This window comes from Aethalodelphis obliquidens, unplaced genomic scaffold (genome assembly GCF_003676395.1).
Source record: "Aethalodelphis obliquidens isolate GAN/ISIS:26980383/991018 unplaced genomic scaffold, ASM367639v1 scaffold3, whole genome shotgun sequence".
Taxonomy (NCBI): Eukaryota; Metazoa; Chordata; class Mammalia; order Artiodactyla; family Delphinidae; genus Aethalodelphis; species Aethalodelphis obliquidens.
Genome location: NW_020837947.1, coordinates 14,926,449 through 14,953,006, shown reverse-complemented (window position 1 = coordinate 14,953,006; position 26,558 = coordinate 14,926,449). Strand labels below are relative to the sequence as shown.

Sequence of the window (26,558 nt, the reverse complement as noted above, 5' to 3'; positions counted from 1 at the left end):
TATTTCCATGAGCCCGGATTCAGTAGGCAGTTGGGAGGGAGAGCTGTTTGTCATAGATTGGCTTGTGTAGGGGCAACGAGAAGGGGCTGAAAGGGGAGAAGACAGATGAGCAGCGTGATGAATGATCTTCGAGCTGGGCCTCCCATCATTTCAGGGTCTGTTTTCTTTATATCATTTCCCATTATTTGTACAAAATTCAAGGAGACCTTAGAAACAGAAGTAGACATGGCTCTCATACATTCTCATTTCTTATCTTCTAAGGAAGCTGATAAAAATGGGAAATAGTGTTCTTGAAAGTAATTTCATTCTATAAGTAGGATTGATTGCCTTTGCAACTTGAGAAAGACAGGATAGCAGAGAGGTTGGGAGCAGGGCTCTGGGGCAAGACTGCCCGGGTTCAAATCCTGTACATTTCCCACGTTCGTGGTGCCTCGCGGGCGGTCAATAAAAATGAGCTATTATTTTTATTTTATTATTTTTAATACTGCATTAAAAATCTTTTTTAAAAAAGATTTAAATCCAGAGCTCCTATGTGTATCAACATGCCTGCAATTTACTTGTATCACTTTTTAAATGATTCCAGGTTTCTAACTTGGATAGGCATTCCAAGATTGCTCAGTTCATACACATTTAAAAGTTTAAGAACTCTTTATGGTCCAACTTTACCAGAGATTTCTCAGCTTTGTCTTTTTGCCTGCCTGGCTCATCTTGGGAGAATCTTGCATCCTGTGAAGCCACATCAGGGATATTACTTTAACTGTTCGATTGGTTTTAATGACCTCTAAATTTAGTGGGATTAATTTACTAAATCAGTGTCCAAATAATTCTTTAAAAAAGAATAGCTTTCCCAGGATAGATCTTTCCTGGACTCTGCTAATATGGCATTTAAAACTAGTATGTCCCAGTAATCTCTGTTTATGGCTTTCTAGAGAGTAAGTCAATCAAAAGAAGAGTCTCGGACCTCCGTTATATAAGCATGTCAGATATAACAAGTCAAGATTCTTACAAAAAGTTAACTGCTAGGAAGAACAGCCCTTACCCTCTAAATTAAAAGCTGGTGTCTTAGTTCACGCTGCTATAACAAAATACCATAGACTGGGTGGCTTAGACAACAAACATTTATTTCTCACAGTCCTGGAGGCTGAAGTCCAAGATCGGGGGCCAGCATGGTTGAGTTCTGGGTTGCACACTGCCTTCTTCTCCTCATTTCCTCACATGGTGGAAAGAGGCAAGACTGTGCTCTGGGCTCTCTTTTATGAGGGCACTAACACCATTCACGAGGGCTCCACCCTCATGGCCTAACCAGCTCCAATGTCCCTACCTCCTAATACCAGCACATTAGAGGTTAGGATTTCAACATATGAATTTGTGGAGGGCACAAACTTCCAGCTCATAACAGCTGATAGTGAAGATAAAAGGGAAGAACAGTGGTTAGATTAATTTAAAACTAATTGCCTGGAGTATTTTTGCTTTTATAATTGGTTTAGAGTGTTCCTTCTATATCATGCACATCACTTCAAAGTTGTGTGGCCACCTGTGAAAATCCCCACAGAAATACACTCTGTACTTCTGAGTCTGTCTATTGATGAACAGGATTGCCTCTCAGACTAAAAGAAGAAGTGATTATTTTTTTAAGTTTTCTCTTGATCTTAAACTTACCTGGGAGTTGTTAGTTTAGTGATACAGTTTCATAGGACCTTTCTAACAGCTGAGTCTGAGTGCAGAAATAAAATGTAAATTCCTTTCCAGTTTCTAGCTGGATGGAAAATTTGAGGATTCAGTAAAAGTAAACAAAGTGTGACTAAAAAACAAGGGAACTAATCTTCATAATTTATACCATTAGATTCAACCTCCACCCTTGAGCTTAACATCTCTGCATGATAAGTGTCATAGGAACAGTCTAATTGACTCTAATATCTTCTTACTCTTTTAGATACTTACATTGGAATTTAGATACTTAAAACTTATTGTTGCTCTTTGAAGACGATACAGCTTCAATTAAATAAGCATTTATTTACCAACCCAGCTCTCTGGTGGGCACTGTTGAGAACATAAAGGACTAAAGGAACTATGCAATAGTCCCTATCCTTAGACTCCTAGGAGTCTAGGGACATGTGTCTTATGTACTTAGAAGAATTAGATTATAATCGTGTCCCCTTCTCACCTCCCTGGGATTGTGGAACTCCAGGGCTCAGATAAGTGCCGGTGTTACATCCTTCTGACCATCAGAGAGTGAATACTTGAACCATGAGATACCTCTCAGCACTCTGAAGGATTATCTTTAGTGAATTTCATGAACTAGTGAAAGGCTTTAAAGGCTTTAAAGCCTTGACAACATGAAAATGCCTTGCTGTAAAGGTATTTTTTTAATATAATATTCATTGGTTTTTGTTTTGCTTTGTTTTGAGGCCATTACATACTAAGCCCTGTGTGTTAGTTTTGCTTCCTCTGGGAGGAAAAAAAAAAATGTTTCCTATGTAGTAAGAGTGAGAACCATATTACTGAGAACTGTACTACACTGGCCAACAGGAAGTTCAGAAATCTCCAACTATAATATCAACTCTCTTATCTATTATAATCACTCTAATATCTCTGTGAGACTTAATGGCCTGTATACTTGTTTTGTTTCATCCTCCTTGTCAAATTCCTCCTTATGCAATTCTCATCGACTTCTATTTTTCCTAGCTCCATTCTTATTCGTATCTTACCATTTTGTTGTAGGTATTTCTGGTAGTTATCTCAGAATCTTAAGGAAAGATGATAGTGTGTAAATAAGCAAAAATAAAATGAGAAACTAATCACAGAAGTGCCTTTTGTTTCATTGAGTATATAAGAAAAAAATTTTGAAAATAACTAGGGTTGGGTGTTTTGGGTTTTTTTTAAAGGAAATAGAAAATCACCTTGACAAGGACACAGAAGGCTACGATGTGGTGCTTGATGCTATAGACACGATGCAGCGAGTGGCCTGGCACATCAACGACATGAAGCGGAAGCATGAACATGCCGTCCGGTTACAGGTGAGGCCTCAGGGTAGCAGTACCTGGTGGGGCTGCGGCCCTATGACTTATCATTTCCCAAATCAGATATTAAGGCTGTTCAGTGTTGCACGTCATTCATGGCCTTCATCATAGATCTCCTTGAGAAAAGATCAGGACATCGATAATACTGATCATTATTTACTGGCTATTAAAGAGAAAGGTACATTGTAACGTTCAAACTAATTGTTTGCTCATAGCCCCTTCCGTGACCCAAATTAAAAATTTGAGTCTCCCAAGGCCTTATTTTATATTAATTACCAATAAGCAATTCTTGCTGAAAGCAACTCTCTCCAAACTGCTTTTTTTTTTTTTTAATAAATTTATTTATTTTGGGCTGTGTTGGTCTTTGTTGCTGTGCGCGGGCTTTCTCTAGTTGCAGAGAGCAGGGGCTACTCTTCGTTGCGGTGCGCAGGCTTCTCATTGTGGTGGCTTCTCTTGTTGCGGAGCACGCGCTCTAGGCATGCGGTCTTCAGTAGTTGTGGCTCACGGGCTCTAGAGCGCAGGCTCAGTAGTTGAGGCACACGGGCTTAGTTGCTCTGCAGCACGTGGGATCCTCCTGGACCAGGGCTCAAACCCATGTCCCCTGCATTGGCAGGCGGATTCTTAACAACTGCGCCACCAGGGAAGCCCTCCAAACTGTTTAAAGGGATTTTAAGCCTCTGTTCCTCTCTCACTAGTTCATGCAAAGTCATGAGGTGGCGAACAAGTGGTGATGGGACGGGGACTCAGAGGAAGGAGAGCTGAGTCTGGAGCCAGGTCCTTGACAGTTTCACTGGGGAGGAGACTCACCACTGCATTTTAGATTCCTCACTTTTAAAATAAGACACGTTTACTAAGATCCCTTCCATTGTCAACATTTTGAGCCCTAAATTCCTGGGAACTTTGGATAGATGCTAAGTCAGCAATCATGTCCTGGGCATCTCAAAAGATGCATTATTTAAAAACAAAAGGTCACGTGGGCCCAGAGGCTAGTCCTAAGCTCCTTGTTGCCCCTGGAATAAAAGCAAAGCTCAGGGTGACTCCATGCTATGCAGAGCACCTACATCTGACTCAGGAGCGAAAAGAGCTACGCTCTTCAGGCCATACCTCTGAACAAAACGCAAGGTTTCGGGACTTCCGTGGTGGTACAGTGGTTAGGAATCCACCTGCCTATGCAGGGGGACACGGGTTCGAGCCCTGGTCTGGGAAGATCCCACATGCCGTGGAGCAACTAAGCCCGCGTGCCACTACTGAAGCCCGCGCGCCTAGAGCCCATGTTCCGTAACAAGAGAAGCCACCACAATGAGAAGCCCGCGCACCGCAATGAAGAGTAACCCCCGCTCGCCGCAACTAGAGAAAGCCTGTGCACAGCAGTGAAGACCCAATGCAGCCAAAAAAAAAAGCACTCTAGGTTTCATCTATAGGCAGCCAGAGTGTGGTATGACGCAACTGACTATCAAAAATCAAAGGAAGATGACATTCTTTTTATTTTTTTTATTCATTTATTTTTGGCCACGTTGGGTCTTCGTTGCTGCACACGGGCTTTAGTTGCGGCGAGCAGGGACTACTCTTCGTTGCGGTGCGCGGGCTTCTGATTGTGGTGGCTTCTCTTGTTGCGGAGCACAGGCTCTAGGCACGTGAGCTTCAGTAGTCGTGGCACATGGGCTCAGTAGTTATGGCTCGCGGGCTCTGGAGCGCAGGCTCAGTAATTGTGGCGTGCAGGCTTAGTTGCCCTGCACCATGTGGGATCTTCCCGGACCAGGGCTCGAACCTGTGTCCCCTGCACTGGCAAGCAGATTCTTAGCCGCTGCGCCACCAGGGAAGTCCAAAGGAAGATGACATTCTAATCTTCCAGGCCGTATCTGCTTTGTGTAGCAGTAAGAAAGGTTTTATGCTTCATCATTCAAGTGTTTTGTGGCATAACATCAGACATAATGTGTGTTAGATATTCAGAAATGGCTAACTGACTGGTTTTTCATAGCTAAGAGTCTGTCTAGCAGTCTGAAGACACCACTAAATCAGGCTCTGGCTCAGACTTACCTCCATTTCTATCTTCAACCAATGAAGTTTTAGGTGGTTTTATGGGCTGCTTAATTAAGTGCTGTTTGTGAATGTTTTCATTTTTCCAAAATAACAACATCAGCTTCCTTTAGAAACGTTGATAGGGATGTACAGTAAATCCTAAAGAAACTTCAAAGGCATGCTATCGATATTTATGAAGTTCCGTTAAAAACACAGTGGCGAAGAAACATTCATTTCCTTTTCCCAGATGAATGGGGATTAATATCAGGAAATTTCTGAGATGTATCTTGTGTGATTTTCCTCAGGTTTTCATTTTGCGTTACTTATTTGTGGTGTGAGTTCAATTTCTGGAAAGAGGTTTTTCAGGTCAGTAGCTCTGGGGGTGTTCGTCCAGAGAATGTGGGTGAGCACATCATGAGAAGGACAGCTGAGAAGGCCACACACCAGCAGCCTCCTTACCTGGCTTGTGAAAGACAGTTCCACTGCCTTAGTAGAGGGATTATGGAGGGATGGAAAGAAGTAATTGGCAACTCGTCAGTTAACAACTTGATTCATTTCTGTTAACCCTGAAGTGACACCAGCCATAAATGCAGACACATCAGACACCACACAGGGCCCTTAGCCCCTGTCGCAGGTATTTAGACACCATTCTTGAGGCTCAACAAATGGGCCCCTGTGTCCTCGCCGTCTTGCCTTCCCACCTCCTGTTTAATCACAGGGAACGTTCACTGTTTCAGGAGATACAGAGTTTGCTCACCAACTGGAAGGGGCCAGACCTGACCAGCTACGGGGAGCTAGTTCTCGAGGGGACCTTCCGCCTCCAGCGGGCCAAGAATGAGCGGACGCTCTTCCTCTTTGACAAGCTGCTTCTCATCACCAAGAAGAGAGACGACACGTTTACGTACAAAGCTCACATCCTGGTAGGTCCAAATAGAGGTCCCGGGCGAGGACTGGGGCGCTGCTTCCATCCTCTTGCGAGCCTGCCTCCCCCTCTCTGCCCGCCCCTCCAGTGCGGCAACCTCATGCTGGTGGAAGTGATCCCAAAGGAGCCCCTCAGCTTCAGCGTCTTCCACTACCAGAACCCCAAGCTGCAGCACACCGTTCAGGTACCAGCACCCCCTCGCCTCCCCGCCCTTGTGCGTCACGGCTGGAGGCCTTTGCAGGACTTTCTGGCCACCTCGCGTGTGTCCCATCCAGTCCGAGGGTCTTAGGAGTGTCTGTGTCTTGCGACTAGCGGGGTGGCGTGACTGTCCACATCTCCTCCCGGTAGGCAAAGTCGCAGCAAGACAAACGCCTGTGGGTTCTGCACCTCAAGAGGCTGATCCTGGAGAATCACGCGGCGAAGATTCCAGCTAAGGTAAGACCGTGAGGGCCGCAAACAGTAACACTGAAAGGAATTCAAGTCCCAGAAAGACAGCGTGACGGCAGCAAATGTGCATCTTCCAGATTAAGACAGTTGAGAGGCTACGTAAGGATCAACCGAACCAGCCATTGGTACTGAAACGATTCATATGTAGGGAGACTCGGTGGAGAGTTTTTGGTTTGTCGTTGTTCCTTTTGTGGCTTGAAAGAAGAAAAGTAAGGAAAAGACTGTAAGGGAATTTCTAGAGAACTAGTAGAACATAAAGGCAGTTATGAGAATTATTCAAAGGTGTGCTAAGCACCTGGGGCGGATAAAGCTGGCTTAGGCTCTGTGGGAAGCAAGACCCAGACTCAGCCGTGAAGGAATTTGCAGACCAGGGAGCTGGTCGTATAAATGATGTGATGAATTAATAGAGGTATAAGCCAAGTATTGTGGAAGAATAGTGTTCAAGTTTACAGTCGAGTGAGGAGAGGAAGGAAAATGCCTGTTTGCTCAGTCTTGAAGGATGAGGAATTTTTTTATTAAGTGGGGGAAAAGAAAAAGGGGAAACCAAGCTGAGAGAACAGGGTAAACAAAAAACAAGGAGGTGTGAACAGGGGCCCTGTGTTCACAGCACACAGAGTGTGCCCGGACGGAAAGGTCGAGTCCTCAGGAGATGGAGTAGGACGTAAGACTAGAAACGTGGAAAGCAGTCAGCCGGCCTTTGAAGGGCTTTGAACACATACACTGAGGAGCCTGGATTTTCGTGGTGGGAAACTACTGAAGGCTTTGTGCGGGGGGGTGGCATGGGCCGCCCTGTGTTCTGAGAGTGTAACTTTGGGACAGTGTGACGGTTCAGCTGGCGGAGTGTGAGTGGCGGCAGGAGAAGAATTAGCAGGCTTCCACAGTGGCCTAGAAGAGAGACGAGGGGCACTGCCAGGGAGCATAAGAGATGGGGGGAGAGGCAGAGCCCATTGTGGAACCAGAGGGAACAGGATTTTGCCCACCAAGTGCATGAGGAGAGGGAGAAATAAAAGTCAAGGATGAGTCAGGAGTTGGGCCAAGAGGATGGTGTTGTGAGTTCCAAGACGGGTTGCCCAGGGGAGGGACCGATTGGATGGGCCTCAGAGGGAGCAGCAGGGACACGTGTGCAGGGGCGGCTCAGCTGCAGGGAGAGACGCAGGTCTCTCCACACAGTCACCGAAGCCCCGAGATTTGATAGGAGGACCCACACAAACGTGTAAAGGAAAGACGGACCCCTGGGAATCCCAACATCTAAGTGACCAGCAAGGGTTGGGGGATTTGCAGAAGAACCAAAGGCAGAGCAGCGGAATGAGGCAGTAAGAAAACCGAAGGAGAAAAGTGTGGTAACAAAGGAAGGAATGTCTCCGAGAACGAGTGGAGTAACCATCTCAAAGCCTGCAGAGATGAAGACAGATTCGGACAGAAAAGTACATATTGGATTTGGCAACTGAGAGATAAGGGCGAGAGGGCGGTGGGTGGACAAGCAAGGGAGAAGTAAGGAACAGACTGGGTGTAGCCTTCTTTTTTAAACAAAGTTCAGAAGAGACAAACGGTGGTAGTTTGAGGGGAGGTAAGATCAAAGCAAGATGCTTTGCCCTCATGAAGAATAGGGTGGACATGTAGGCTAAGGGGACAGGGAAAGAGAACAGGAGACAGTAGAGATAAGAGGTGGAACACCCCTTGGAATGTGACCCCAGGGAGATGGCGGAATAGGATCATCCTTAACCCCCGAATTTCGGGGATGGGGGCATGTACTGTAAATACAGTCTAATAAAAACATTAGATCGTGAACTTGATGCTGGAAGCTCAAAACTTCTTATTTACTGAAAAAGTATGCAAGAACGGCTAATGCACGCCTCCATATGTTTGCAATATGGCTTTTGAAAACACTTAAAGGATAGAAGTAATCCCATTGGTCTTAGGAACCAGAAACTTGGTGCGGCTCCATACAAAGGTAATCAATCTATTCGCCTCTTCTACGCTAATTACACTATTTATATTCCCTTTACCAGTAGGTGTAGGGGTTAGTCTTGGAAAGGGTCAGAAATATCTTCCCTGAGCCGGGGGAGAAGAAAAATGAGAAAGGATAAACTTTGAGGTGGACTTGAGGGAACTGAAAGGGTTTGCCTTCACTGAAGTTGGTGGTAACGGCATCTACTGGGTGAGTGAAGCAAAGATGGGGCTGGATGTCCGAGGGAAAGTGGAGGAATTCAGAACACGTGCTAAAGAACACAGGCTAGGGACTTCCCTGGTGGCGCAGTGGCAAAGAATCCACCTGCCATTGCAGGGGACACGGGTTCGATCCTGGTCCAGGAAGATCCCACATGCTGCAGAGCAACTAAGCCCGTGCGCCACAACTACTGAGCCTGCGCTCTAGAGCCTGCGAGCCACAACTACTGAGCCCACGAGCCACAGCAACTGAAGTCCACGTGCCTAGAGCCCATACTCCACATAAAGAGAAGCCACTGCAATGAGAAGCCTGCACACCACAATGAAGAGTAGCACCCGCTCGCCGCATCTGGAGAAAGCCCGTGTGCAGCAACGAAGACCCGATGCAGCCAAAAATAAATAACTTAAAAAAAAAAAAACTAAAAAGAAAGAAAGAAAGAACACAGGCTAGCGAGTCAGTAGGGATGACTACAGTAATCTGTGAAAGGATCCTAGGCCCACTGAAGCTGGCCACCATGAATGTGTGTGTTGATCCAGCAACTTCAACATTAGTGTTGAGCCATGGGGCGCATGTGGGTTCCCCAAGGCTGAGGACTGGCAGAGCGGTGAGGGTGAAGGTTAAGTGGGCATGGGAAGACAGTGCCACCCAGCATCCCACCTGCAGTGACTGAGCATGATTTCCAGGCTGAGTGGAGGGTGAAACCAACCGGGAAGATAGGCACAAGTTGAAGGATAAGTCAGAGAACTGGTTCAGCAAGAGTTAAGGTGGAGAGATGGAAAGTACCGAGATCTGTAATTGAAGAGGGGACTTCTGGAGTCCTGCGGAAAGAGAGGGCACTTCTGGGTGATGATGAGGCTCTGGGGGCGGCTATGATTGTGTGTTACTCTTCTGGAGTGGAGGGATGGGTGATCAGAAGTAAAGTGGCGAGGAACTAAGGTGAGGGTGGAGAATGGATATCCACGTGTGCGGGGAAATGGTCCGTGCCCAGGCGAGGAGGAATGAAGTGGAGCAGTAAATGCGATGATGCTCATGAGACTAGAACTGGGTGGAAAATAAGGAGATCTGAGATTTCTGAGAAAGGAAAGTCTGGTTGCTCTTTGCATAGTTTTTGAAAAGTATTTGAAGCTTGTTCTCAGGGGCTATCAGCAGTGATTCGGTGCCCAGGAAATGAATGTGCACAGGTGTGTGCTTTGACTTAAGCATGAGTCTCATCTCATCAGGGTGTTGCGTGGTGTCAGGTAGCTCCTGCAGAGAGGCAACTGCATTTGCTTCATGGTTAGTCACTTGTTTGCTGGCCTTGTCACTGGCAATGCCCTTCTGAGCAATGGCAGTGTGTCTTTGATATGCCCCACCTGTTGTTTACCTGTCCCTGGGAAAATCAAAACTGCCAAAGGGCTTCTGAAAATCAGTTATTGGCCATTACAAAGTGAAACTAGGCTACAGACCTTCCTCTTTCTCCCACACTAGGGGTGTGTATTCCAAGCAGTTTTCCCTTTATATTTTATAATGGTTAATAGAGTCACAGTAGAATTGTGCTTTTTTGGTCCAAGTTCCTGACCCTTTTAGGTGTAAATAGATGTAAACATTCTATTTTTTTTAGCTACAGCTTCTTGAGCACACATACACTGTGCTGAGTACTTTATATTCTTATTTTACCCTTAGAAAAACACCTTACGAGAAAGGTCTTATTCTCCCCGTTCTAGAGAAATAAAGACAGAGGCTCAGAGACGGAAAGTAAACTGCCCAAGTTTATGCAACTAGTATACGACTGAGCCCAGATTCAAAGCCAGTTCTTCCTGGATCCAAAGTTGATCTTAACCACGTTATTCCTAGGGAAAATGAAAGCACACTTATTTAATATACTTTATCCACCATGAGCTAATGATAATTTTCTATTTTATTTAAGCAGGATTATTACTAAGTTGAAGTTTTCTCTCTTCTCAAGACTGTTTCTTATTTTCTTGAAGCTTTCAAACTATATTTACTCCTATCAAATAAAAGAATTACATAGTGGGAACAAACATCAAAAAATGTACCACCGGGCTTCCCTGGTGGCACAGTGGTTGAGAGTCCGCATGCCGATGCGGGGGACGCGGGTTCGTGCCCCGGTCCGGGAAGATCCCACATGCCGCGCGGAGCGGCTGGGCCCGTGAGCCATGGCCACTGAGCCTGCACGTCCGGAGCCTGTGCTCCGTCCGCAACGGGAGAGGCCACGGCAGTGAGAGACCCGCGTACCAAAAAAAAAAGATGTACCACAGTTCTACTGTTAACACAGCTGCAGAGGTTAGGTTCCTCGTAACCTCCTTCCATTCCTTTCATTCAGTGATAGTCTCTGGCTGACCCCTAGTGGAAAAATGTGGGAATAGACTTTTTTTGAATTAAATGTCAAGACCAGAAAAAAAAATACTGAGTTCTCGAAGTCAAGTTTATGGATACCAAGAAACTTGCTGGGAATTAGCCATATGGCCCATCTGTATACGTGGCATATAAACTAAATTTCATCCAGATTAGTTGGGAATAAGGTTCAGGTAGAGACTGTTGCATTTTATATATTCGCGTGGTTCTGCCAATGCACTTCACGGGAACTGAGCTAACGTTTGTGTCTGAAATTAACTTCAACTAGTAACCTCAAACTCTGAATGTATGATAGAAATATCAGTGTCATAAAAATCTAAGCATTTGTTTTCTCAAAACTCAGGTGACTGCATTGTTTTGTGGTTTGTTTTTTGTTTTTTGTGGGTTTTTTTTGGTTGCCCCTTAGCCCAGACATTTTTACTGTGATATCATCACATACTGTGACAAAGTATTAGTAAAATTATTTTTAAAGTTATTTTTAGCATAATGTTTGTAGGTTCCATTACACTACCTTGAAAAATGAAAATGACATGAAAGAGGCGAGAAAACCTACCTAGTTTTTTTCTTCTTTGAATCCTCAGCAAGATGGTTCATGTTAAGGCCATTAACTTTTCTTTTCACTGTTCCCTATACGTTGATAACATATGGCAATAATTACACAAAAAGAAGCCTCAAAGCAATAAAGTTCAGAAGCTGGGGGGTTGAGTCGGGGAGAAGTTTGTATGCAGAGAAAGCAAGAGACAAGGTCATCGGGGCCAGTCCCCTGCGGGAGTAAATGGTAACTAACTTGGGTTGAGTGCCTGTCATTTGGTCCTGGTAGCAACTTTGAAAGGTCGCTCCTATCTTACCATCTTAAGGTCGAAGAAACACAGGCAGGAATATGAGAGCACCTGCCTAGTTAAGTGCTAAAGCCGGGATCACAAACCATGTCCTCCAGGGTCCTTCTCCCACACCGCAGCTCTTTCTCCCCCTCTGGGAGATTCTAGGGCACACACAAGTGATGGTAGGTACAGGGGTGCTGGGAGAGTCAGCTGATGATAATCGCATAATATTTGGAAGGACAGGGGAACTGTCCAGCAACTAGTTTGCATTCAGCTCAGAAGACTTATAATGCCCCAAAGATACGGGGAGGGCTGCTGGTGTAGGTCCTAGGCCCTGTCCCTTGAGCCTTTGGCTCCATAGATCAGGGCTGGATTCAGTAGACTAGGGTTGGGTAGCAGGAATCTAGATTTTGATACGCTGCTCAGCCAGGTTTTTGAACCTTCAGTGAAAGTTTCTCTCTCTCCCTCTTATTTTCCCTTCCTCCTCCTACACCTCCCCGCCTGTGTCTCCTTCCCCTCCCCTCCCCCTCCTTCCTCCCTCCTTCCCTTCCTTCTTTCTCTCCAGGTGAGGGCTGTAAGCTTAGCTCTGGGGCACCAGTGGTGCAGCAGCTACCACCCACACGAGGACGGATGCTCATCTGTTGGAATCCCTTGAACTATATGTTAATGCCTAAAAGAAATGAGTTTTGTTTTTGTTTTTTTTTAAGCTTTTCCAAAACCACTCACTCAGGTGGGATAAGACCCGTATTAGGATTGGTAGTTTAAAGAAGAAACAAAAAAAGGTCATTGCAGTTATAGCTACACCTTCTTTCTTTCAGGCCAAGCAAGCAATACTTGAAATGGATGCCGTTCGTAAGTTTTGTTTTCTACACAATTTGAAATCTCATTGTCTCCTTGTCTCTCTCAAGTTTCTACAAGTTTATGGCAAATGTCCATTGTGAGAAAGTAGCAGCTCTCTATTCACTGTTTTAACAAACAGAGCCAGCAGACAGTATACCCTCTTCCTAACCCATTGGCTTGTTTCTACAATAATTTCTCGGTTCATCTGTGAGCTCCCCGACGGCTTGCCACTGGTCTCTGCATCAACTCACAATGTAAGATATGCTTCCAGGGTCACCCTTGCCCCACCTCTGCCACCACCAAAAATGATGGTCCCACAATGCATTTCCCACCTCACTCCATTAGCGGAAAATCTATGTTGATTTTCTGCAATAATCATGCTAACTAGATAGGTATTGGTTTTCCAGATGCAGGTCACATTTTAAAATCACAACTGCCCTACATATGTTATTGTGTCTCTGGACTTCTCATAGCAGTCAGAGAATAAATATAAGTGAGGTCTTATAAAATAAGACCTGTTCGAAGCACTTATCGCATCCTTGTGATCTCCCAGATTAAATAGAATTTAAAAAGAAGCAATAGCTTTAAAGACTTACAGCCAGGTCTGACAGAAACTTTTACTTAAAACTTTCTAAATAACTTACTTTTGAGGAATCTTTCCCCAAGAGCAAACGCTGATTCACCTACCCCACCCTACCCCAGCCCACCCCCCAGCCTGCTGGTTGTTAATTCTCCAGGGGGGGAAAAAATAAAGAAACATTACTGAAGTAGAAAAATGAACACCGCCACTGTCACTGAGATTCCCCACTGCGTGTCCGTGAGATCCCGAGAAATGATGCAAGGTGATCCCCACCAGAGAGCTGGGCTGGGGCTCCTTGCCCTGTGTTCTCTGAAGCCGCTTATTTTATTCAGTGGAAATCTCTCGAAGATTCTTTTTACTGAGGTATCGTTGATTTACAGTATTATATAAGTTACACATGTACAACAGTTTTTAAAGATTATACTCTAGTTGCAGTTATTATGAAATATTAGCTATATTTCCTCCACTGCACAATATACCCCTTATTTCTTCTATAAATATATATATATATATATATATATATATATATATATATATATAATGTATATAATATATCTGGGCGCTCTGAAGCGAAGGCAAGGTCATGGATGGGCAGGTGAGAATCAGGAGAAAAGATGGAGGAAGATGGGGATCCAGAGAGGTCAGCTGTTCCATGTGAGCAGCTACATTCAACATTGTTTATTTATTCCCAGGCTCTGGGCTAGCTCTTGGACACCATTAAGATTCTGTGAGCGCACGGAATGATGTGAAGCCTCTAACGGTGCTATGTGCCTCTCTGCCAGGCCAGGCCTGGGCCAGAGCAGCTCAGCCTAGGAAAATAACCTTACTTGCCCTACCCTGACTTTGGTCTCAGCTGGCTGCGAACAGAGCAGGCCAGTCCATTGGACCAAATGGCCTCTGACCCTGGAGAAGTGTATGTGGTCTTTAACAGTCCTCAGAACTTTCTTGCACTTCAGATGCCCTTGAAGGGCCGTAACCCCGATTTGAAGAACGCCAGTCTACGGCCGTGTCCTAAAATTGTTTACCCTCAGGCTTTAGGTGCAGATGATCTTTGAATACGCTGCACTACTTCAGGATTAGACCAGAGTTTCTTAATCCAAAACCTGTGTACCCCTTAGATGAAATAAAATGAAAACCCCTTGTCTGGGAAGAGAACCTAAACCATTCATCACATGTTCAAAGGAGCCACGTCTAGAAAAACATGGAGAGTCGCTGCCCGGGAGGACAGCTTCCACGGGGGCAGGAAGGGCTCGCCTCCCTCCACCGCCACGCCAGGCACCAATGCCTCACAAAATTGCTACCTAGAGGGAATTCTCCATTTGGTTTTACCTTGACAGGGCCTCTGTTGTGGCCCATCACCGCAGTCTGTCAGGGGCCTTGGTAGCAAGTTCAGCTGCAGGGATTTTCATGTTCATGGAATTGACTGACCACTGTGGGTCTTAGAGCTGCAGATGAGTCTGAGTGGGTGTAGGAAGTTATCACACCCTACACATTTGAACTAACTTTCTAGTAAGAGTAGAGCCAATGGTTATAGCTCTTTCTGCCAGAGAGTGAAAAGAAGAGAGTACAGAGAAAGAGTGCCTGTGTGTGCCTGGTGGGTGCTGGGCGGGGTTGGAGGAGGGGTTGCGGGCTAGCTTGCTAACACACTCCAGCAGTCAGTAAACAGAAAGTCTTGAGATGCGTATTCAACACGAGTTATGGAAGGAGGGATTCTACCATGCCTGACGAAAAAGAATAAATCCATAGGTATCAAAACAAGTCCTACCCATTTGCTGAGACGTTCCGGAACGCTTCCTTCTTATAGATGCATGTGGTTCTTACGTTACAGATTACCCAGGCTTCTGTTACAGTCCTGAGGGAGAGACAAAAGCCTTTTGTGGCTCTAAAGATGGTTCTGCTTCATATCGGCTAAGAAGAAAATCTGGTAAATAGGATGCGGTAATCAAGATAATTATGGGGCGTTAGTCGTGAAAGTCCCTTTCAGTCTGACAAAAAGGTATATTCTTTCCGGTTTCTGATCACACCGCCAGTTTGAATACCTTTGAGAATGCCTCCAGGTGGGGCTCTCAAGCTTTGGTTCTAAAACTCTTTCTACTTAACTCTCTATTTTCCAGTGAATATAAAAAAACATGTCAATCAACTAAGTTCACTTTGTATAGCATGTTATTACCATTGGCCTGCAGGTACTTAAATTCTCTTTACTATCGCTAGTGAAAAATTGTATCCTGTAAATGACGCATCCCAAAGAGTATTCAGACCTAAAATTTTAACACACATTTGCTAAACCAGACTTCGTGTGGTATTCCCTTAGCCCTCGGATTTTTTTTTCCATTTAAATCGGCATTTATTGAGTATCTACCTAATTTCCTGCACTGTACTAAGAACTGGGAATGTACGAATAATACACAGGATTCCTGCTTGCAAGGAGTTTGTAGTCTAGTGGGAGAGTCAAAAAAAGGTTGAATAAATACCAGTTCATACAATGGAGCTGTAGTAGAGGTTGAAAGGAAGAAAGAGCGGGGAGACAAAGGAGAGAGGTGAACCCTCTAGGAAGGAGAGAGAAGGCCGTACAGAGTAGAGGACCAGTACCCCAGATGGGATCTGGGAGCTGAGGAGCCTGATGGGGTGGGAATAGCACATGCAAAGGCCCTGAGACTTGAGCCAGCGTACCTTAGATCAGACAGCTATTGCCAGTTGTTTGGCCTGGCTGCAAGGTGGGCCGGAGGTAGAGGTGGGCAAGGTCAATCGGAAAGAGATGTGGCTGGAAGTACAGATTGGGCCCTGATCGTAGAAGGCCGAGTAGGCCACGCAGAGGGTTTGAACTTTATCCTGCAAGCTATGGAAGGATTTTAAGCAATGACATGTTTGCCTTTTAAAATGAGAGTTCTGGCTCGATGTGGAAAATGAAGTAAGCAGGGAGAATTGGTAGGAGGCTGTTCCTCTAGCTTGGGTGAGAGATGGTAAAGGTTTGGAATAAGACAGTGGTGATTGGGGTGGAGGGTTCCTGGGATCCCACAAGACCATGATGGATGAAAACAGGAGAAACTTAAAATGATGTCCTGGTCACTAACTAGGGAGGGTAATGTGAGTGACAACTAAGATAAGAATCCAAATGGAAGAGCAGATGGGGGAGACTGGTGAGCTGCGACTGGGACGTGTTGAGTTTGCTGGGTCTATGGGCATGTTGGGGACACGTCAGATGGACAGTTGGCATCTGAGACCTGGAGCTTGCGGTAGGGCTCTGGCAGAAGAATATAAAATTGAACATTATCCGCTTATAGGTGGTAGTTAAAGCTCAGAACATTGCTCTGCTAGTTGGTAGGGTTGGTTTTCTGTTAGGTGACCCCAGATCGCACAGCTTACTATTTATCCTACAGTTTTGATGGAGTGAATGTCTTGCTGCTAAGTATCTCTAAGCAATCAGGATTTAGGTGAATTTGATAGAAAATTTCTAGAGCTCAATTCATTTGCCCATAAGCTAATAATTCACTTATAAAGAAAAAAACTTGATTTGGTTTTGCAAATGATGCTGGCCTTATCTTTTCGCTCAGAACCTTCCTCAAGATCGCATAAAGTTTTGAAGACCAGCGGTAAGTCCTAAAATAACTTTCTTTTTTCATTCTTGTTGATATCCACTAAGTCAAACCATACACAAAAAAAATAAACACAAGATGAATTACAGATTGGCAGATTTGATTAACCCCATTATAAAATGTAAGGCTGAATGACATAAAACGTTTGCAGCATAGATAATGGGCATAAAAAGATGAATATCTGTGAATGTTGATGTTAAGAAATCCCATATATCAAAAAGAAAGGACAGGGTCTTCCCTGGTGGCACAGTGCTTAAGAATCTGTCTGCCAACGCAGGGGACATGGGTTCGAGCCCTGGTCCGGGAAGATCCCACATGCCACGGAGCAACTAAGCCTGTGCACCACAACTACTGAGCCTGCGCTCTAGAGCCCGCGAGCCACAGCTACTGAAGCCCGCATGCCTAGAGCCTGTGCTCCGCAACAAGAGAAGCCATCGCAATGAGAAGCCCGCGCACCGCAACGAAGAGTAGCCCCTGCTCTCTGCAACTAGAGAAAGCCCGTGCACAACAACAAAGACCCAACGCAGCCAAAAGATTGATTAATTAATTAAATCTATTTAAAAAAACGGACAAAGGACTCTTTTTTTAATAAATTTATTATATTATATTATATTTATTTATTGTTTCTGGCTGCGTTGAGTTTTCGTTGCTGCGCGCAGGTTTTTCTCTGGTTGCGGCGAGTGGGGGCTACTCTTTGTTGCGGTGCGCGTGCTTCTCTTTGCAGTGGCTTCTCGTTGCAGAGCCCGGGCTCTAGGCGCGTGGGCTTCAGTGGTTGTGGCATGTGGGCTCAGTAGATGTGGACTCTTTTTTGAAAGGCAGAGAATATAATCGGGCAGTTTCACAGAAGAAACACAAACTGCCAATAAAATTTACAAATGGTCACCTGTATTAGTGATCAGAAAAATCATACATTTCAGTGAGATAAATGGAGAGGAGAAAGCTGTGGGCTTGGCCAAAAGAAAAGAAAAACAGGCACTCTGAAACTGTTGGTGTATAAATTTCTGCAACCTTTTTGGAGCAAAATTTGTTAATGCCCATTTAAATTGAAAATGTGTATTTGCTCTTGAACCAAAAATTTCAAATTTTTCACCCATAGAAATTTCACAACGTACACTTCCTGTATAGAAGTGCTCACCCAAGTGAGCACAGATCTATGAGTATCTGTGTTCTTTGCAGAGTTTATATAACAAGACACCACATAAAATGCCCATCTAGTGGGAAATAGTTTTAAAAGTTGTAGTAAATTCTGGAATACTACATGGAATATTCTGCAGCTATCAAAAAGAATCAAGTACATATCTGTCTACTGATAAGAGTGTCTACATATATTTAGCAGGAAATTCAATTTTGCATATTGCACCTTTAAGAGCAAAAAAACTGTGCATTGTTGTGCGATTGGGGCAGTGGGCATGGGACCTGGGAAGATGAACATCAAACTTTTAAGTGAGGCTACCTCTGCAGGGTGGAATTTGTGGAGAGGGTTTGATCACTTTTTACTTTAAACGCTTCTGTAATTAAACAGTGTTGAAAGATGAGACACACATGATCAGAGTATCGTAAGGGTATATAGGAGGATGTGGCTAGGAAATCTCTCCCCACCATTCCTCTTGCACCCTTCTTAGCACAGTGCCAAGGTGACCCTGTTGATAAATGCTATATCTTCCATGAAAGCCAATAGAATATTTAAAAATTAACAGAAGCATAATCTTATGTTTAAGTGAGTTTCATGGGTTAGGGCATGTGGGTTATTTTTTCAGGTAATATATATTTGGGTGTGGGGAAGCTTTTGAAACATATTAATATGAATTGGTCCATTGCTCTCAGGGATTTAAGGAAGATACTTATCACTCAGATACATGTATGGTTGTTTTACATGTAGTACAAGATCTATACTTGGATAACTGAGAGGCATTTTCTAAAAGTTAGGTCTCAAGAGCCTAGAGATGCTTGGGCTTCAATTATTAACAATAAGTTTAAAAGCCCTATAAAATGTGAGTGCTTACCTATGTATGAGAGAGACATTTTTAATCCTCAAACTTAAAAGATAAAAAAACTTTTATTTTTCAGAAACAGCACAAGACATCCAAAAGGTAAGTACTATTGACATTTCTTATTTTGAAATGTTTACTTTAGGTGCCCTTTATACCTACCCTTTCCTTATATGTCTCATCTCCAGCTAATCTTCCAAGTGTAAACAATTATTTTACATGTTGAAATAGATTTAAGTTAGGGCTTGTCCTTATCGACTCTCCCTCCACCTCACCACCCCAGCTTCATCTCTCAGAACCAAGGCAATGATTTCTTCATCCTTCTGCCCCACCTCTCTATTCAGAAGCTATTACCTTAAGATGTGACACCCGGGCTTCCCTGGTGGCGCAGTGGTTAAGAATCCGCCTGCCCATGCAGGGAACACGGGTTCGAGCCCTGGTCCGGGAAGATCCCGCATGCCATGGAGCAACTAAGCCCATGCGCCACAACTACTGAGCCTGCACTCTAGAGCCCGTGAACCACAACTACTGAGCCTGCGTGCTGCAACTACTGAAGACTGCACGCCTAGAGCCCGTGCTCCGCAACAAGAGAAGCCATCGCAATGAGAAGCCCAGGCACCGCAATGAAGAGTAGCCCCCGCTCACTGAAACTAGAGAAAGCCTGTGTGCAGCGACGAAGACCCCAACACATCCAAAAATAAAATAATAATAATAAAATAAATTAATTTAAAAAAAAAGATGTAACACCCACACAGGGCTAGTGTGGTGCACCCCACATTGCCCTGTGCCTCTGTGCATATAACTGAGGCTCTTGCATCCTGAGTATTTGCTCCCTTTTCAAAGCATCAGACTTCAATCACAAAGATCCCCGTCTAAGAATATGGTCCTGCTGCTGGTATAAGAGGTGTGATCGTATGTGGTATAATGAAACGTCACTATATCAAGCTTTGATTTTTCTCCCTCCAATAAAAGGTTAGGAGAGGCAGAAGAAAAATGGTATGTTGTATTAGAAGATGTATATTCAAATTTATTACCTACGAACAATGCCTATTGTATCCTGACCTGGGTAAACCACATCCAGTATGCCTACTGATCAACTGGCTTACTTAACAGTGCTTAGGGGACTGAGCGCAGCTTCTTACTTCGTGCTCTGTAACTGTAGCAACGTGGCTGTGAAAATCTCCCCCGCGATTCTACGTGCTCCACTCCTTGGCACAGGGCCAAAGTGACCCTGTTAATAAATAATGTATCTTTCAGTTTAGACGCCTAAATGTCTAAAAATCAACATGGTCTTATCTCTAAGCTATTTGCTTAAAATTACGGCATGTGGATTTTTTTCAGGTAGTACATATTTCTGTTTGGAAGCTTTTGAAATTTATTAACATGAATTGGTTCATTGTCCTGAAATATGGCATGAGATTTTGATGTTTTTAATGTACTTTGTTTTCATAAACAAACACTGGGACGGTGCCCTTGTAAGGCAGCCAAGCTATGATCACGGAGCAAGCCTGGCTTAGTACCAGCTAGGGGAATCGCTCTATTAGTCCTAGAGATACAATCTCAAGAGCTTCTCGGAAACTTTCTACGATAGTGATCGAGTCAAGTCTCCATATGGGGACTAACTAAACCTTATACAATCTGAAGACAAGAAAGAAAGAAAACACCAATGTACTTTTTTCTTAGTGGTAAAATTCCATCTCCTAACAAAAATGAATGTATACTAAATGCAGGGAGAGATTAAAGAGATAAAGAGATTAACGTTTCTCCTAGAATATGCCTTCTAAAGCCGTGTTTGTGTGTGTGTGCCTGTGTGTATAGAGCGAGAGATAGAGGGAAGGAGAGAGGGAGAGACATTTAGCTCATATATAAACTGAGGATTAAGACATGGGTTCAAATCCATTTCTGCCGTTTATAAGCTGTATGACTGTATGCAAGTTGTTAAACCTTACCAAGACTTAGTTTCCTAATTTATGGAATTGTTATAAAGATTAAATGTGATATGTTTTTTAATGTGCTTAGTACAGTATTTGGCACAAAACAAGTGCCCCATAAATTAGCTCTTATTATGTGATTATTAAGTAACCGTAATGCTGAGAATGTGGAAAACTGTTCATCACGAGGGATCTACACTACGTACTTCTGTGCTGTGTCCAATCCATATACTGATTATTTCTAAATCTAACAGCTTCCTCAGTTCTCCTGATGATTTATTTGATATAAAATTTCACCTTCCAAATTACTGCTAACTTCACTTCAAGTGTAGTTACCTTTTGGGAATTCCCTGGCAGTCCAGTGGTTAGGACTCTGCACTTCCACTGCCGGGGACACGGGTTTGATCCCTGGTTGGGGAAATAAGATCCCGCAAGCCACGCAGCGTGGCTGAACAAACAAACAAAAAAAGTGTAGTTACCTTAAAAATATACTTTGATATTAACAATTCGGGGTTTCTAATTTTCTAAAATGTCTGGGAATTTTTCTGGAATGAAAGATTTTAAGAAGGTATTACTTCTGGCTGTTCACAGAATTGTTTTGTTACACTTCCACAGTGTTTGATCATGATTTAACTAGCTAATACTAACTTGTTTTATTTTATAAAATGTAGTTACTGCGTACCTATATTTTATAAACATTTTACCAGTGCAGTCTGAGTAAGAGGAAAAGGGAGAGATATTAAAGGGTAAAGAAAAAAAACAGAAGAGCCAAAATATAATATATATATATGTATGTGTGCACATATGTGTGTGTATTCATTTATTCCTAGTCTTCAAATAGTCCACATTTTTTTTTTTTTTTTTTGCGGTATGCGGGCCTCTCACTGTTGTGGCCTCTCCCGTTGCGGAGCACAGGCTCCGGACGCGCAGGCTCAGCGGCCATGGCTCACGGGCCCAGCTGCTCCGCGGCATGTGGGATCTTCCCGGACCGGGGCACGAACCCGCGTCCCCTGCATCGGCAGGCGGACTCTCAACCACTGCACCACCAGGGAAGCCCCACATTTTTACTATTTGAAAAAAGTGAACAAAAGATTCAATGACTAATTAGATGTTTTTAGCTTTAAATTTTTAATAGAAAAACAACATTCAGGATAAAATTTTATCTTTGCCCTCCCTGATAGACAGACAGGCAGGTAAGCAGACAGACAGACATATTAATAGGTGGATATTCCAAGGTACTATGTATCCCAATTTCATTGATCAGTGATGAAAAATTCTTGCTAATTTGACATTTCCAATAGGTTACTATAGTGTTTTGACCAGAAAATATACCCCTGGTACTAATTAGCTTGAACCTGTCAACCCTTTCAAATCTTTGAAGCTAATCCCAGTACCCACAGAGGGCATCAGAGGGCAGTCCACTCCCTGTCTGCACAGTTGAGCTCCATCAGGAAAGGTTCCAAGTTATAACAGACCCATTGTTTTCTCTGATTAAAAATAATTAATGTCACTCATATTTTACTCCCTAATTGGCATCTAAATATTGCTTAATTAAATGTATTTTGAAAGAAAGTAGAAATTTCATTAGCTCAGTAATGGATTAAATTAAATTCCTGCAACAAAGGCTCTTTTGCCTAGAATCTATAAACCAAGGCACTGCTGGTCAGGTTCATGCAGGTCTGCAGATTTAAAGGAAAACCCTTGGGGGTCTGCAGTCAGATCACCGACAGGGGTGTTTCTCGTAGACCGGAAACCACAGTAAGACCGCTAAGAATCAAACCCCAAATAGAAATCAGATACCATGGCCCTTGACACCTATACATGTTCATTTATATAATGTTATTTACCGAGAACACATCGGAATTATTAAAAATATCTAAGAGTTTTCTGTATTTAGCCAATTCCCTGCAGTGGGGAAAGGTATTTGGAGTCAAACCTGGGTTTACATGCCAGCCTTTCCACTGCTGGGGGAGAACATGTTACTGAATCCTAAGAGCCTAGATTTCCTTACTGTGAAACTGGTACAATCATATCTAATCCAAAGAGTGATTGTGAACGTTAAGTTTGGAGACTGTCTTCAAATGGCCTAGTCTATTTCTAAGCAAATATCAGTTCCTGTCCTTTCTGCTCCTTTTGCAAAAAATCTGATGTGCTTTTCAACTCAGTTAAAATCAACAATGTTTGGGCCTCCCTGGCGGCGCAGTGGTTGAGAGTCCGCCTGCCGATGCAGGGGACACAGGTTTGTGCCCCGGTCCGGGAAGATCCCACATGCCACGGAGCATCTGGGCCCGTGAGCCATGGCCGCTGAGCCTGCGCGTCCGGAGCCTGTGCTCCGCAGCGGGAGAGGCCCCAACAGTGAGAGGCCCGCGTACCGCAAAAAAAAAAAAAAAAAATCAACAATGTTTACTGATCATTTTCTTTAAGAATATCACAGTCTAGGGGGAGAGGCGATGTGTAAATACAGGAGAACATCCTAAGTTATGTGTCCTGTGGTGCTACAATTCAATCGATATGTCTCTATCCTCCTCAGGTTTCCAGAGAGGAAGGGTCTCCCCAGCTGACTTCAGCAGGGCCGTCTCCTGCCCAGAGGAACAGTCAGCGGAGCAGTTCTGCCATTATCAGCGTGCTTCGCGGGGGCGGGGCCGTCAGAAGCATCTGGACGGACCACCAGATCCGGCAAGCCTTGTTCCCCAGTCGGCGGTCTCCGCAGGAGAATGAGGAGGACGAAGATGATTATCAGATGTTCCTGCCATCCTTCTCCCCTTCAGATCTGAACTCTGCCCGACTGTGTGAGGACAGCACTTCCAGTCGACCTTGCAGTTGGCACATGGGACAGGTCGAGTCCTCGGAGACCCCCAGCTCTGGCCACAGGGTTGTGCGGCGGGCCAGCAGTGCTGGCGAGAGCAACACGTGTCCCCCTGACATGAGAAATAGGGACAGTGACAGCCCTCAGTACAGCTCCCGAAGGGAACTGCAGAATGACCCTAACACAGAGGGGCTGGACGGGATGACTCCCTTCGGGTCCTCTGTAGAGCTGACCATTGATGACATAGACCATGTCTATGATAACATAAGTTATGAGGACTTGAAACTGATGGTGGCTAAACGGGAAGAAGCTGAAGCCCCTCCCCCCAAATCAGCCAGGGACTCTGCTCGCCCCAAGAGCACCCCGGAGCTGGCCTTCTCAAAGAGGCCGGCAAGCCCAGAGAAGAGCCCTCTGCACCCCCAGAGAGATGGTGCCTCCCCAGGCCGGGAGGCGTGGAACCAAAGCTCACGCGAACTCCAGGTGGTGGAGGAGAACGTCTATGACACCATCGGGCTCCCAGAGGCGCCCTCCCAGGACTTCAAGTGCAGCAGCCTAAAACGTCCCAAGAGGAGCACCTTCCTGGGCCTGGAGGCCGACCTGGGGTGCTGTGACAGTCTGAGGGCCTCTGTTTCCCAGGACAGCCTCCAGTTCAGCGAGGACGAGGCGCCCTACCCCCCGGGACCCTCCGGTAACGATTATCTGAGTTTGTTCTATAACTCCTTCGGCTGCAACTTGTCCATAGCGGATCGGTCCATCTCCGATAAACTGTCTGAAGAAGTAGATGAGATCTGGAATGACCTGGAAAATTACATCAAGAAAAACGAAGTCAAAGCCAGAGACCGGCTCCTGGCGGCGTTTCCCGTTAGCAAAGACGACGTGCAGGAGCGGCCGCTGGCGGGCAGCGCCCCAGAGCTGGGCGCGCGCTCCCCACGTTCCCTGCCCGCGGGCCGGGCCCCCCTCGTGCCGCCCAGAGACAGGCCGGGGCCGGTCTCCTGCACGCTTGACCTAACCCCAGCCTCCAAAGACGGCTCCTGCCTGAGTCTCCACCGGCTGTCGCTGGTCAGTGACCTGCCGCCCGTGGAGAGTCCCTACGACGTGGCCAGCAGCAGCCCATCCCCTGCAGACCTGAAGAACCCTGACCCCGGCATGGACACCGCAGACAAGACCAGGAGCAGGGTTTTCCTGATGGCCAGGCAGTACAGTCAGAAGATCAAGAAGGCAAATCAGCTGTTAAAGGTGAAAAGCCCGGAGCTGGAGCAGCCGCCTGGCAGCCACATGCAGAAGCAGGTTCCCAGGGACCTGGCGGCCATCCTAGAAGAAAAGAAGCAGGGCGGGCCCGCCATCGGTATGTCTCCCGCGCTGCCCTTCTCCTTCCGAGGACTGGGAGAGAGCCGTGTTCTGGTTCTCAGTGTCCTTAGCACCGTGAGGGTGCTGTCACCCAGATGTGCATTCTCACAGAGAGACCCCAGACTCACTGACGCACAGATGAGGCCGGCCCTGCACCCACCACATCTCACCAGTGGGAGGTGATTGGGTCTGGAGGGTTTCCTGGTGTCTGTGACATCATCACTCCAGATGTGATATTTGAAGCAGTGTTCTCTAATATAATCTAGAGCTGAAATATAGCCGTCAGGTTCAGTTTCAGTGTGTTAGGAGGGGTAGCTGGGTAGCAGGGTAAGAGTTTAAGGTTTGGACGAATACGGAATAGGATTGCTCTTTGCTCCGGAATCCTAACAAAAACGCCTACTCATCCTAACAAAGACAAAAAGGAGGCCTTTTTGCATGGTTTCTTTTTAGCTGTTCACACTGTAACTCGGCTGTTTTCTCATGTGTTACATTTTCTAGTTGCTTTTTTGGAATAGCTGCTGTAATGCATTTAATACTGTCTCATTTGGTATTCTCCTGTATGCTTCCAAGAAGTTTAATTCTTTGAGTCAAGCCTCCTTTTTGGGCAGAACCAAACCAGGATCACGTGCGTGATATTGGTACCATTAGGGTTTAGGAATGAGAGGATCACAGTTTGGCTTTTCCTCTATTGTAAAGAAGTACATATCCCCTGGGTAGATTACACAGGGTTCTCAGTGGAAGGGCATGATGTGAATTAAGCACTGGATTGTCATGGAAAGAAAAAAAAACCTGAGGGTGCTGACTCTCACCTGAGGAGTTTTCCACCTCCAGACCCAGAGAGATTTCTGAGATTAGGGCCCAGGAACTGAATTTTTTTTTTCAGTGTGGACTTTTGATCCTGTTTTAAGAATCCCAGCCCTAGATCTTCTGACAAAGCATCGTCTCTGTATCAAATGAGAAGAGACAGTTCTCCAATTAAAAATAAAAACCAGATGGCTCAGTATCAGGGCATGTTTCGTTGGTTAGCTTGGTGGCGGCATGGCTCATCTGGCCAACTTGATGACACCTACCTCCTTTCTTTGGGACTGCTTTCTTAGGTGGAAAGCAGAGAATCAGAAGGGGGTATCCAAGTCCTAAATGGACTCACAAGTTGCATGACAAGAATCTGTAGGGAAAAAAAGTTTTTTTAAGTTTGGGAGTATTTAAGAATTACCTAAGTGTACTCTTTTTCCAGAGCTAATCGCACAGTAATATTTCTTAACACATAGGGAAGTGAAGCCCTGGAAATGTTACCTGAAGGATTTTACAGACCCTCTGTGACTTGGCCTTCTTTTTAAGTTAGATAAAGGTTAAATGTGATTTTTATATGAATGTGAGAGACTAGATCGCATATATTTTTCTCCTTGCAATAATATGCTTGAATTAGTCCCTTTTCCAACGCTAGTGTTGCTAAACTGTTGTTACACACAGAAAAACTGACTGAGTTCCAGCTGCAGGCGGACTGTTTTGGAGTACAGATGGCACTAGAAGCAGTAGTGTGTTGGCAATGAAACCACTGACTGAATCTGGGCTAGGGTGCCTCAGAATGAGAGAAAATATAATACTGAGGTTTCTGATGATGATGGATTGATGAAGCCAGCAGACTGTTGTTTAAAAAGTGGTAATTGCCTGAGGCCGGTTGTTTGGAATGTGGACCATCCCTTAACATGCGAAGCTCCAACC

At 44.9% G+C, this 26,558-nt stretch overlaps 1 protein-coding gene across 13 annotated transcripts in view; it reads left to right on the top strand.

Moving 5' to 3' along the window:
- Positions 1–26,558, top strand: part of PLEKHG1 (pleckstrin homology and RhoGEF domain containing G1) — a 221,316-nt gene that overhangs the window by 189,281 nt on the left and 5,477 nt on the right. For 9 of the 13 annotated variants that reach the window (XM_027083419.1, XM_027083432.1, XM_027083385.1 and 6 more), the window contains 9 exons: positions 2,886–3,017; positions 5,777–5,959; positions 6,050–6,145; positions 6,310–6,396; positions 12,570–12,603; positions 15,000–15,095; positions 16,723–16,761; positions 18,832–18,854; positions 23,214–24,834. In XM_027083419.1, the coding sequence (XP_026939220.1) occupies positions 2,886–3,017; positions 5,777–5,959; positions 6,050–6,145; positions 6,310–6,396; positions 12,570–12,603; positions 15,000–15,095; positions 16,723–16,761; positions 18,832–18,854; positions 23,214–24,834 (2,311 nt within the window). The remainder of the gene's footprint in view (positions 1–2,885; positions 3,018–5,776; positions 5,960–6,049; positions 6,146–6,309; positions 6,397–12,569; positions 12,604–14,999; positions 15,096–16,722; positions 16,762–18,831; positions 18,855–23,213; positions 24,835–26,558) is intronic. The other 4 variants (XM_027083400.1, XM_027083409.1, XM_027083450.1 and 1 more) reach the window with 4 other exon arrangements.